Source organism: Triturus cristatus, chromosome 4_1 (genome assembly GCF_964204655.1).
Source record: "Triturus cristatus chromosome 4_1, aTriCri1.1, whole genome shotgun sequence".
Lineage (NCBI taxonomy): Eukaryota > Metazoa > Chordata > Amphibia > Caudata > Salamandridae > Triturus > Triturus cristatus.
This window is the reverse complement of record NC_140585.1, coordinates 1,203,106,639-1,203,119,724: the sequence shown is the minus strand read 5'-3', so window position 1 is coordinate 1,203,119,724 and position 13,086 is coordinate 1,203,106,639. Positions and strand designations below refer to the sequence as shown.

The 13,086-nt window shown below is 42.7% G+C and overlaps 1 protein-coding gene across 2 annotated transcripts in view; it reads left to right on the top strand.

The window, feature by feature from the left end:
- LOC146856391 (retinol dehydrogenase 7-like) overlaps positions 1–12,482 on the top strand; it is an 84,784-nt gene extending 72,302 nt beyond the window's left edge. The window contains exon 5 of one of the 2 annotated variants that reach the window (XM_085654518.1): positions 6,849–12,482. In XM_085654518.1, coding sequence (XP_085510644.1) covers positions 6,849–7,042 — 194 coding nt within the window. In that variant the 3' untranslated portion in view covers positions 7,043–12,482. The remainder of the gene's footprint in view (positions 1–6,848) is intronic. The other variant, XM_085654517.1, reaches the window with a different exon arrangement.
- Positions 12,483–13,086: the final 604 nt, after the last annotated feature.

The window sequence follows — 13,086 nt, the reverse complement described above, 5'->3', positions numbered from 1 at the left end:
CAACAGCTTTGCTATATATGACTACTAAACAGGCAGCCACAAGTGCAGTAGCAATTGGCCCAAAATTTGTCAGAACTCCTCTAAACACATAATATTGCTATATTTGATTAGTAAACAGGCAGTCACCTTACAATTAAAAGGGATTTGATTTGAATGGTGCACAAGGTACAGTGACACCGAGGCCAAAAGCTCTAGTCACCCCACTACATCTAGATTATTGGTACATTTTAAAACTAAACAGGCAGTCACAAATGCAGTTACACTGCAGAAAACAGGGTTATGATTTCAATTGTGCAGCAGGTGCAGTGGCACCGGGACCAAAAGCTCCAGGCACTCCACTAAACACCTAATATTACTATATGTTATTCCTAAACAGGCAGTCACAAGTGAAATTACCTTGCAGATAACAGGGTTGTGATTTGAATGGCGCAGTAGGTGCAGTAGCACCAGTCCCAAAAGTTGTCAAAACTCCTCTAAACACATAATATTGCTTTATTTGACTACTAAACATGCATTCACAATTGCAGTTACCTTGCAGTTAAAAGAGACTTTATTTGAATGGTGCAGCTGGTGTAGTGGCACTTGGGCCAAAAGCTCTAGGGACCCCACTAAACCCAGATGATTGGAACATTTTACTACTAAGCAAGGCAGTCACAAGTGCATTTATGTAGTAGGCAATAGGGTCATGGGTTGAATGGAGCATCAGGTGCAGTGGCACCAGAGACCCCACTAAACACCTAATATAGCTATATCTTACTACTATACAGGCAGTCATAATTGTAGTTACCTTGCAATTGAAAGGGGCTTGATTTAAATGGTGCCGCAGGTGCAGTGGCACTGGGGCTTCACAAAAAAGGAAACTGAAATAATAATGTGCAAAATAAAATCCGGATCCCCGCTTGACATCCTACCTGCCAAGATCTCTGCATCTCTTGCAAAACTACTATCTGACCCCATTTGTTTCATACTAAACTAATCTCTTGAGGAAGGACACTTACCCCCCTCATGGAAGGCGACCCAGATCATCCCTATACTGAAAAACACCAAAATGCCCACAGAGAATCTCTCGAATCTCGGCCCTATTTCCCTCCTACCTTATTTGAGCAATGTCCTGGAAAAACACTTCAACAAACATCTATCCGACCATATCGAAGCAGCTGGCTACCTGGACCCGGTCCAATCGGGCTTATGACCCAAATATAGGACATAATCGGCCCTAGTGGCCGTTACCGATAACATCAGGCTTGCCCTAGATCAGAGCCAACCCACCCTTCTTGTGTTATTAGACCTCTCCGCCGCTTTCGATACGTTCAACCACCAGACTTTGCTCATGAGAATGAGGGAGGCAGGGATTGGGGTAGTGGCCCTGAAATGGATGATCAGCTTCCTCTCTAACCACTCCCAGACTATTAACCTTGGCCCATTCCGGTCCAAATCACAAGAACTAACCAAGGGCATACCCCAGGGATCATGCTTAAGCCCAACTGTGTTCAACATCTACATAGCCCCCTTGGCAGCTATATTAAGGGACTATGGGTTCGTCCCAATATCTTTCGCGGACGACACCCAACTCACCTTCTCCTTCAGCAAAGTTTCTCAGACAGCCCAATCCACCTTCTCTTCCGGCATGCTGGCAATATCCCAATGGATGGAAAACAATTACCTCCAGCTGAATGCCGGGAAAACAGAGGTCTTGCTCTTCGGAGATGCCCCACTTCTGTGGACACCCCACTGGTGGCCTCTGGAACTGGGAAAAGCTCCAACCCCCGCTACCACAGCTAAGAACCTGGGAGTGCACCTCAAACAGACCCTCACCATGAAAAAACATGTAACACACACTGTGGGCTCATGCTTCCACATATTGGGCCTACTGAGAAGAGTTTTCCCCTATCTTCCCGACTCCATCAGAAAGACCTTGACACAGACCCTAGTACTGAGTAAGCTAGACTATTGCAATGCCCTACTGATCGCAGCCAACGAGTCCTCATTAAACCGCCTCCAGATGATACAAAATACTGCCGATCCCTTAGTCTTAAATTCCCCTCACAGGTCAGCCTCTCTCCCCCTCCTTCACCAACTACATTGGTTGCCCATACGACAGCGTGTGAAGTTCAAGATCTGTTGCCTAACTCACAGAGCACTATGGGGAAATGGGCCCTCCTACCTGGCGGAGAGGCTCCACCACTACGCCCCCCATCGGGCTCTGCGATCAAGCTCCAAATCCCTACTCAAGATCCCCAGAATAAAAAAGACACAAACTGGAGGCAACTCTTTCTCTTACCAAGCCCCACTCATATGGAATCAACTCCCCCTCGCCTTAAGGCAATGTCCGGACCATCGGAAATTTAGGAAAGCCTTGAAAACAGCTCTGTTTCCAGATTAGCCCACTGCCATTAGTTCTGCTGCATCTTCCGAGCGCTGAGATACCCTTCAGGGGGTGATTCAAACGCTATATAAGACTGAAAATCAAATCAAATCAAATCAAAAGTTGTCATAACTATACTAAACACCTAAAATTGCATTATTTTACATCTAGACAGGGAGTCACAATTGCAGTTATCTAGCAAGCACTGGGGTCATTATTTCAATAGTGCAGCAGGCATATTAGCACCGGGACCAAAAGCTCCAGGCACCCCACTAAACACCGATTATTGCTATATTTTACAACTAAACAAACAGGCAGTCACAAGTGTTGTTACCCTTCAGGCACTAGGGTCGTGATTTCAATAGTGCAGCAGGTGTATTGGCACCAGGACCAAAATCTCCAGGCACCCCACTAAACACCAAATATTGCTATATTTTATTCCTAAACAGGCAACCACAAGTGCAGTTATCTTTCAGGCACTACGATCATGATTTGAATGGTGCAGCAAGTGCAGCGGCACTGGGCCAACACGTTGTCAGAATCCCTCTAAACACCTAATACTGCTATATTTTACTACTAAACAGACAGTCACATTTGCAGGTACCTTGCAGTTGAAAGGGGCTTGATATAAATAGTGCAGCATGTGCAGTGGCACCGGGGCCAACATTTGTCATAACTCCACTAAACACAAAATATTGCTATATTTTACGACTAAACGGGACGTCATAAGTGCAGCAGGTTCAGTTGCGCCGGGACCAAAAGCTCCAGGCACCCCACTAAATACCTAATATTGCTATATATTATTCCTAAACAGGCAATCACATGTGCAGTTACCTTGCAGACAACAGGATCGTGATTTCAATGATGCAGTATCACCAGGCCCAAAAGTTGTCAGAATTCCTTTAAACACATAATATTGCTTTGTTTGACTACTAAACAGGCATTCACAATTGCAGTTACCTTGCAGTTAAAAGGGGACTTTATTTGAATGGTGCAGCAGGTGCAGTGGCACTTGGGCCAAAAGCTATAGGGACCCCACTAAACCCAGATTATTGGAACATTTTACTACTAAGCAAGACAGTCACAAGTGCAGTTATCTTGCAGGCAATATGGTCATTATTTGAATGGTGCAGCAGGCGCAGTGGCACCTGGCCCAAAACTTGTCAGAATTCCTCGAAACACCTAAAAATGGCCATATTTTACAACTTAGCAGGCAGTCATAAGTGCAGTTATCGAAGCAAGCACTAGGGTCATGATTTTAATAGTGCAGCAGGTGCAGTGGTACCGGGACCAAATGCCTCAGGCACCCCCACTAAACACTTAATATTGCTATATTTTGTTCCTAAACAGGCAACCACAAGTGCAGTTATCTTTCAGGCACTAGGATCATGATTTGAATGGTGCAGCAAGTGCAGCGGCACTGGGCCAACAAGTTGTCAGAATCCCTTTAAACACCTAATACTGCTATATTTTACTACTAAACAGACAGTCACATTTGCAGGTACCTTGCAGTTGAAAGGGGCTTGATATAAATAGTGCAGCATGTGCAGTGGCACCGGAGCCAAAATTTGTTATAACTCCACTGAACTCAAAATATTGCTATATTTTACGACTTAACGGGATGTCATAAGTGCAGCAGGTGCAGTTGCACTGGGACCAAAAGCTCCAGGCACCCCACTAAATACCTAATATTGCTATATTTTATTCCTAAACAGGCAATCACATGTGCAGTTACCTTGCAGACAACAGGATCGTGATTTCAATGATGCAGTATCACCGGGCCCAAAAGTTGTCAGAACTCCTCTAAACACATAATATTGCTTTGTTTGACTACTAAACAGGCATTCACAATTGCAGTTACCTTGCAGTTAAAAGGGGACTTTATTTGAATGGTGCAGCAGGTGCAGTGGCACTTGGGCCAAAAGCTATAGGGACCCCAGTAAACCCAGATTATTGGAACATTTTACTTCTAAGCAAGACAGTCACAAGTGCATTTATCTAGCAGGCAATAGGGTCATGATTTGAATGGAGCTGCAGGTGCAGTAGCACCAGGACCATAAGATGTAGGCCCCTCACTAAACACCTAATATTGCTACAAGTTACTACTATACAGGCAGACACAATAGCAGTTATCTTGTAGTTAATAGGGGCTTGATTTGAATGGTGCAGAACGGCGCAGTGGCACCGGGGCCAAAAGCTGTAGGGACCCCACTAAACACAGAATATTTCTAAACTCCACTACTAAATAGGCAGTCACAAATGCAGTTGTTTAGCAGGCAGTAAGGCCATGATTTCAATGGTGCTGCAGGTGCAGAGGCACTGGGGCCAAAAGCTGTTAGAATTCCTTTAAACACCAAACACTGCTATATTTAACTACTAAATAAGCAGTTACAAGTGTAGTTACCTTGCAGGCACTAGGGTCATGATTTTAATGGTGCAGCATGTGCACTGGCACCAGGCCCAAAAGTTGTCAGAACTCCTCTAAACACATAATATTGCGATTACATCAATTACTTCTATTATTTCCCTCTTTGATTTCATTTTTCAAAATTGTGCTATTTGCCCGCACTATACCACTAGTAACGAGACAATATATTGCCTTTTTGTACATAAGCAAGTCATAACACTTTAATTGACTTTCTGTAACTTATATTGTACAACTATTCAGCAAGCTACAACTTACAGCAAAAAACAGCTTATTATTAATCACATAGGCGAAACCTAATGCATTTAGCAATGCTTCTCTTTGATTACTGTCTTCGGTTCCTTAACTTTAATCTTACATTGTCCTGTGACTCTTATCTCTAGACTCTTTTACAATTTCAATAAAACGGTCTGAAATTTCATGAGGCAGGAAGTGAGATCTGATTGAAGTATTGCTACCCTTTAAGCAGTAGAATATCCTGGAGACATCATGAAGGGACAGCAATTGACAGTTCCAGAACTGCAGTTCCCAATGCAATGGTGCTGTTACATAGTTTTTTTGGACTGTTGATCTCCTAGGCGTCCATTAGGCTCGTAAAAAAATTGTCATGCAAAAGATTGCATTTGAAGCTCTCAGTGGAGGTTCCTCCGCTTAGGCAGAGGAGCGTCGCCCCACTTCTCGTTGAGCAGCGGAAAATAAAAATAAAATGCTAATAACAAGAAGTTCCCTCCCTACATGAGCATGACGCTTTGACTGGCCCTCTAGGGCTGGCCAAAAAGTCATACATAGTTGGCATGTTCTCCATTGGGCTGTGTTTCACAACCCCGTGGAGAGCATGTCCAGCCTCCCCAGGCTCTGTCTGAGCGGCCAAACAGGCTGCTCAGACCAATCACAACACTGCTCCTGCAGCGTTGTGATTGGCTGGCAGAGCCAGAAAGCCTGGGTGCTTTTAGTGCAGGCTGCAGGCAGCTGGGAAAGAGACAAGAAGACGGAGGGGAGGCACGCGACGGAGGCAAAGCAGGTAAGTTTATTTTTTTATTGTTTTCATCTTTTCAACCCTCCCTCCACAGGCCAACCACCCCTGTTCAGAGGCAGCGACCACTGGAAGCTCTTGACAATTGAATGTTTACGTCTAAACATTAGATCTGGTGCCGTCTATCACTCAGTGTGTGGTCTAGCATAGGGCAGACCTAAGCCCATACAAGTGGAACAGAGTCCTGCCTTACCACTGACCCCAAGAGCATAATTTGATCAGGGGTTTCCAGTGGAAAGGCAGAGACACTAAAGCTAACCAGCGAATTGCTGTGATTATGGCTTATGACCAGTGGCGTAATGCAAAAGGATGGGCCACTCTGCAGAACGTGACAAGAGTCTCCCATATCCCGCAGATATAAATGGGCATTGAGCTGAAGGGGGGGCCCCTCTAACATATTTGGGGCCCTCTGAAGGGCTGGGGGCCCCCTGTACTGCAGGGGCTGCAGGGACCTGCCTTACGCCCTGCTTATTATAACAGGTACACTTGACTGATTCTGGTATCTATCTTCTTGAGGGGAAGATTTTGGAAATGTGAATATTTACTGACTAAACCTACTAGTTGGTCTCTCTGTGCCATGGTTTTCAGCATGGCTTCGGCAGCAGGGGACTGAAGGACGCATGTCTACTTAGCTGGTGGACAAGGATGCTGATTACTACAAAGGATAGAAGTGAAACACTACAATGATCAAGAACCATTCTTTCCTGTCACAGTGGAATCTCCAGTCCTTCAATATATTGTTAAGAGCACTGTGCTGCCTTCTAAAAGACTTCACAAACGTTTTTGCTGGGCTTTCCTCCAGGTTCTCCTTCATAGGTAAGCACCTGTGTGTTCTCACAAGCTTTAAGGAAGATTGGACACCCAGTGCAGGGCAAGGTATTAGAAAGTATGCAATCCTAATAAGCTAAAGGTGTTCCCCCTACATCCACAAATGTCTTCAAAACGCATTATGATGTAAAGTCTTGAAGTGTAAAGATAATGTTTTGAACCTCCACTTGAACATGTTTCTTTTTACATACATGCAGATCACCGACGATTTGACAGCTTATTAAGTGCAATGAAGGCCGACCTGTCACCGGTCACAGACTCCATGGAGCACGGGCTGACGGCTGTGTACCCGCGAGCGCGCTACGCTGCCGGCTGGGATGCCAAATTTATCTACATCCCATTATCTTACTTTCCAACAAGAGTGTCAGATTATATCATCGCTAAGCTTTAAGAAGACTTTTCAAACCAATAAGTCTGTGATAGCTTTGGAAAGACAGATGGCATCATGGTTGACTTTATTGGTGATTCAGTACAATGCCTCATCCCTTTGTGGGGCTGACTAAAGAGCATGATTTTCCTTCCACTGTTTTTAGCACCCTTTAAAGTCACTTTCTACCAATTAGAGGCCACGAGGGCAGGATTCTAACTCCCATATTAAATTTGTCACTGATTTCACATATGACATATATCAAATGAAGGGTCACTGAAACAGACTCCTCTCCTTGAGTGACAAGTCTTCTATTTGAGGAAGCCCTCTTTTCATTGGGTGACATGTTCTTTGCAACTTCCTTTCTCCTTAGGCCACATCTCTTGGGCAAGTCTCTCCTTTGTAGAATGGACCACTGGGACATCTGAATGCTACTCTCACGGCAGATGATGAACTGGAATTTACTTGAATGGTATCATTTGCTCTCCCTCCTCCTCATACTCAAAACATGTTTATAGCATCCAAATCCATTGATCATCTCATTGATTTATCCAGGTAGTTAACTAGAATAATACCTACTTTAGAGAGAATCTGTTTACTTCAGGTTTAGCCATTTGAATATTCGTGTGCACCTTGGAGAGCAGCATCAATTTCCAAATGCCTGATCAATACAAAATATATTTACATAAGTTGTTATGCAATGTGTGCTAACTTGATCTGTAACCAAATTTCCGCTTCTATATGTGTCCAATTGTACCCTAATATGGTATCTTTGTCTCTTAAAACCTCTTAAATTCCTAGTCTCTCTCTCTCTTGCTCTCCCTCATTTTCCTCAGTCTACAATGCCACCTTTTGATCATGTCTTCCAACACTGTGTACTTGTAGAAAACCTACTTGAGATAGAGAGGCTCGGATTTGATGTGATGGTGCTCAAATAGACAATATAATTCATATCAAGAAAACAGATTTCTGTAAAGAATCCATAGGTATCAATTGTTAGGTTGGCACAAGCAGCATGTAATTTTTTCAGAGAACATTGCATGTGCTGCATGAATAGTAAGATCACAACATCAAAGTTACGATTAAAAATTAGACCAAAATCATGAGAACTGAATGGAGGAACTAAGACCTATTACATTATGAAAATGCTTTCCACTGGAAACAGTAGGCACCAAACTCCAACGCAAGTCAACGGGGTGTGCTTGACTGGGAACCAGGCACCCTCTGAGGATGGACAGCAATAGAAAGAGGGTATATAGAGGCTGTTGGTATCTCCCAGTTATGCTTTACTGAATACTGAACTTAGGGGCCCTTTGTAGTCGCCAGCGATGAAGAGAGGCACAGGAATGGTTTGTAGTTGGTCGCAATGAAATGTTTACCAGCTATCTTTCAATCCTTTCTGGAGGTCAAAAATATTCTCCAATGAAAAACTGGAAAGCCGTGGCTCGGCACTGCTCCAAAAGGCAGACACGTATTTTCCTTTTAGGATGCATGCAGGTGTAAGTTGTATTTACTTTGTTCAGCAGTTTGAAGAGCTTCATCCTTAGTGGATCACATTTCAAAACAGGACCTTCAGCCTCTCACTCTGTCAGCTGACACAGAGCCCATTAAGCTTCACCTCTTGATGATCCCCTGGAAAAGAGAGGGCATGCTAGTGGCAGCTTTTCCATTGATGTTTTATGCAACAGGGCCTCCCCTAGCACCACCTATATCCAGGGGCCTATCACACACTGAGGAATAAAAGTCCATTGTGGTAAGAGTCACCATTTTATTAATTATGGCAACAACATGTAATGAATAACATTTCATGATAAGCATTTTATCAACACAAAAAGACTATAACCGTCTGTTGCCAACAAAGAAGAACAATCTTAATTCCTCACAATCTGTGCTCAGTCCTCAAGTGAATGCACGGTGGGCAAATAAAAATATTTACAGGAAGTGTGTATGACATAAAAGGGCAATGGACCATATAGTGAATTGCCATTGTTGGTATAAATATATCAATACAAAGTCCAAATTAGGATGGGAATCCAATAGACGAGCAAGGCTTACAAAGTCTGAATTCAACAGATGGTACTCTGCAGACTTACACTTTAAGAACAACCTATAGGCAAGATGCTGGTTTTACTATACACTGCCTTGGTATGTCTGAAACGTTCCTGAGCACTTACAAAACATACCCTTCTTTATGCTCATGCGATCCCATTAATAGGACTCCCTGTGCATCAAAACTGGCTGACCCCATCCCAACTTCGCCCTGGAAAAGGACATGGTTGGAGCTTTGTTCTCTGATGGCTTTTTGCAAGAATTCGAGAAATGAATACACGGCTATGATTTTCCAAATGGGCGATTCCTTACTTATCAAAGAAGTAAACATGGACTACAGGGATTATGGCACATAGGAACAACTGACAGGCCCACACATGATGTCCTTCAGACACTACACACTATGGGGCGATGGTAAACGCCTAATCAAATGGATTTACAGAGCTTTCGCACAACACCCAGATGTATCATGTAGTTAACTTCGCCCAAAGTGGGAATCTGATCTAACTAGGCCTTTACACGATTCAGAATGGAAAAGATACTTGCATAGCCGCATAAAATATCACAGAATGCACACTTTAAATTCATTATTAAACAGAGCTTATTTTACACCCAGAAGAAATAATCCAATTTATGGGGCTTCCCTTGTTTGTCCTCGATGTAATTCCACCGAGGCTGAAATTCCTCATATGATGAGCACTTGTACCTCTTTGCAATGCATTGGGACAGGGTCACTGCTTGTCTTACACAAACCATGGACTGTGAAGTGCATGACAGCCGGAGGCGTGTAAACTCGGCCTCTCCCCTCATCCTGAACGAGACAAGGGTGCTGGGAAGCTCCCTGATTTAGCATTATTATTGGATCCTTGAAATATTACCATGAACGGGAAACATACTATCCAAAACAATTCGCTATATATTTTCAGAAATACTTTGGAGAATGTGTTGGTGCATCAATTGAACATATAATTGAAAGTTTCAACTGAGAGGGAAACATGATGTTATTGTTAATCATTCTACAAAACAACTTTAAGGGAGAAATATTCTTACTGATATTGAAACCTTATGTGAGATGCTCTGGACGAGGTAAGATCATAGAAGTGCACGGTTATATTCATAGGGCCTTAGAGCGGGGGTTGTATTTCAGGTTAATCAAGTTTAGCATGTTAATATGGCAAATTAAATTATAAAATGGCTTGACTTTAAGCATTTAAAGATAAGCCTTTGGAAATCAGCTGTTTATCACCATGAAAATGTGCAATGAATCTAATACTGAATTCGAAATAATGGTCTATAAATTTCTGTATAGGGTCAATAAAAAACATTAAAAAAAGGATGGGGGTCAGATTCAGTAATCAATTGTCAAATTGGTTGACAGCTTTACAACCTAAGATGATTTGAAAGGTCATCCTCAGGCTTGACAGATATGAGCATCAGCACCATCTGTAGCTATAGAATGAATCGGTATATTAATGAGGGGTCAACTTGCGAAAGGAATGGGAGAGCCTTGTGCTTACTAGTATAGATCGATCCAAAGGATCCGAATCTTACTGCAACACGAGACACATAAAATGTGGCCTCAAGATCATAAGGCAAGCGTCACCTCTCACGCAATGGAAAACTATTACTATAGTTATCAAGTGTGCCTGTAAAAGCCAACAAGGACGCTGGAAAGCTAGTCACCTATGTATCAGATGAGGGATCATAACACTGTTTATCTGAGTGAACATGATTTACCTGACTGAAGGAATTAGTTCAGGATGAGAAGATTACTGTTTCAAGAGCACGGTGACTGGGAACCACCAATGCCAAAATCGGGTTGCACCATTATCAGAGTCTGTACGTGACCACACCTAGAACACGTAGTGTTTTTTAAAAATTAAAATGGTCACTGCCTGTTCACATGAAAAGAACACCTTGTGCATGTGAATTAAATAACTTACTTAGAAAAAAACAAAGTTGTTTATCAAGAAACAATCATTCTAATGTTACATGCCAATAACAATTTTGAGAAATCTATAATGAAAAAATGTAATTGAACTGAAAAAAAGGCTACACAGCTATTGTATTGAGAACTCAAAAAAGATCAATTTTCAAACAAAATGGAAAAACAAATTGTAAAAAATCAATTGAAAATATATTGGGTTGGGTCAAAGAAATTGTGAATGTAAGAGTTATATGGAGAATTATATTTCAGCAAAAAAGGGACTCTTGGACATATGCTAGACAACCGTGTCATGTCTGAGGGTGATGATCATGGATCATGGACATATTGTGGGTCATATGTGTATCTGGCGGAAGGTGTCACACTTCTGAAACCTGCCTCTTCTGTATATGTGGATAGAAGCTGCTACACTGGTTAGTTATGCTTGGCTTCTTTGGGGTGTTAGTGTGGTCATTTTAGTCTTCAATACAATAGCTTTAGAAATCTGCCTCAAAAATGACAATTACATGCAAGCCAAACTAAATCGCAATGAACCATTTTGTGTTGATTTGAGACAAATCTGAAGGGTGCCAAACACCCCTGATTTTCTTTTTAGCTCTCACTCGTGCATAGTGAGTTGTTGCATCATGCCGCTGCACACTGCCTTGATTGCAGCACACAGAGACCTTTCGTTACTGCACCCAGAGGAAACAAATTAGAACTAGACGCAGCGCTGACAGCCACCACTTTTTAATGTTCCTCCAATTTCATGGCCACAAGTTCAGCTTCAAGTGGCAGAAACTAGGAAAATTTCCTCCAGAGATAATTTTTAAAGTCCCAATTTTAAGGAACGTTCAATAATATATTTTGTGGTGCTCCAAAAGTACCTTAACCTTCATGGAACTGTATTTGGACACCTAATGGGTTCAAGTTGAAGGAAGCTTCTCGCTACCACCAGTCAGGTCCAAAGACAAAAGTCCAGTTGCCACTGATTAGCTGGCTTTCTTTCCAGGGGGCACAGCTGTCTGCCTCATGGTTCCTACAGACTCCTTCAACCTCAGGAGGGAAGTCCCACAGGTTTTTCCTGGTAAGGGCCTGCACCACCTATGTCCTGGTGAATCAGCAAGAGCCTCGCTTCTTTAACCTAGGACGAGCTTCCTAGTCCAGAGATTCAACGTAAAAGTGAAAAATCCCTCTCCACAGCCCTTTACCAGGCAGGATTTTCTTTTTTCTGCAGACTACTTCTTATCTTCTCATCTCATTGAACAATTGTACTCTGTGCCTTTTGTAATGATCTGCTATTTTGTCATTTTGATCACTATTTGGCTACTATTTGGTTGCTATTTAGTGCCTATTGTAAGCTGCTCCTTTGTAATCCTGCACCTTATGTAACGACTTATGTTTATTGTAAAGCCCTCTAGCACCTTTGGGTGATATCCGCACTGTATAAAAATGAAGGAATGAATATATAAATAAATAAACCTTGTCAGTCTGTGTCCTGTTCAGCTGTCCTGTCTCAAGGGAGGTTGCATAGTTCTTCAATCTTGCACTACCTACGATTGGGATATGTCCCTCAGCAAATCCAGCTGCAGTTTCTTCACATTCTCCTCTTACCCTTCAATGCACTGTGACCCAGTTCCTATCTAAGGTGCATTACTGCAAAAACAATCCCACAGAGGGTTTCTAAATAGGAGTACTAGTGTGGCTCAGAATTCTCCCTCTCTCTCTCCCAAATCCTCCCAAAGCCACCCCACTCTAGCCCCTATAGGATCAGCCTTCCCTTCCTAGAGATAAGGACTCTTCCTTGTCAGCAGCACCCTTTCCTCGCACAGGAAAAGTGACGTAGTGTGTAGGGATAGCCGATGTGACTAGGATTTGACTGCGCTGACAGGATGGCATTTCAGAACAGGGTTTGGAGCTGGCCACTTGGTCACTGAAGGATTATTTGCAAAGAACAACAATTTTTCCTGAGTTACAAGAGACCATGATCTAGAAAACGTGTAAACCCTCTGGTTAAGACTAGTTAACCTTCAGGATGTCTGTGTGACAACTTCACCGAAGTAATTTTAGTAGTATGAGCAATAGAAATCCTATG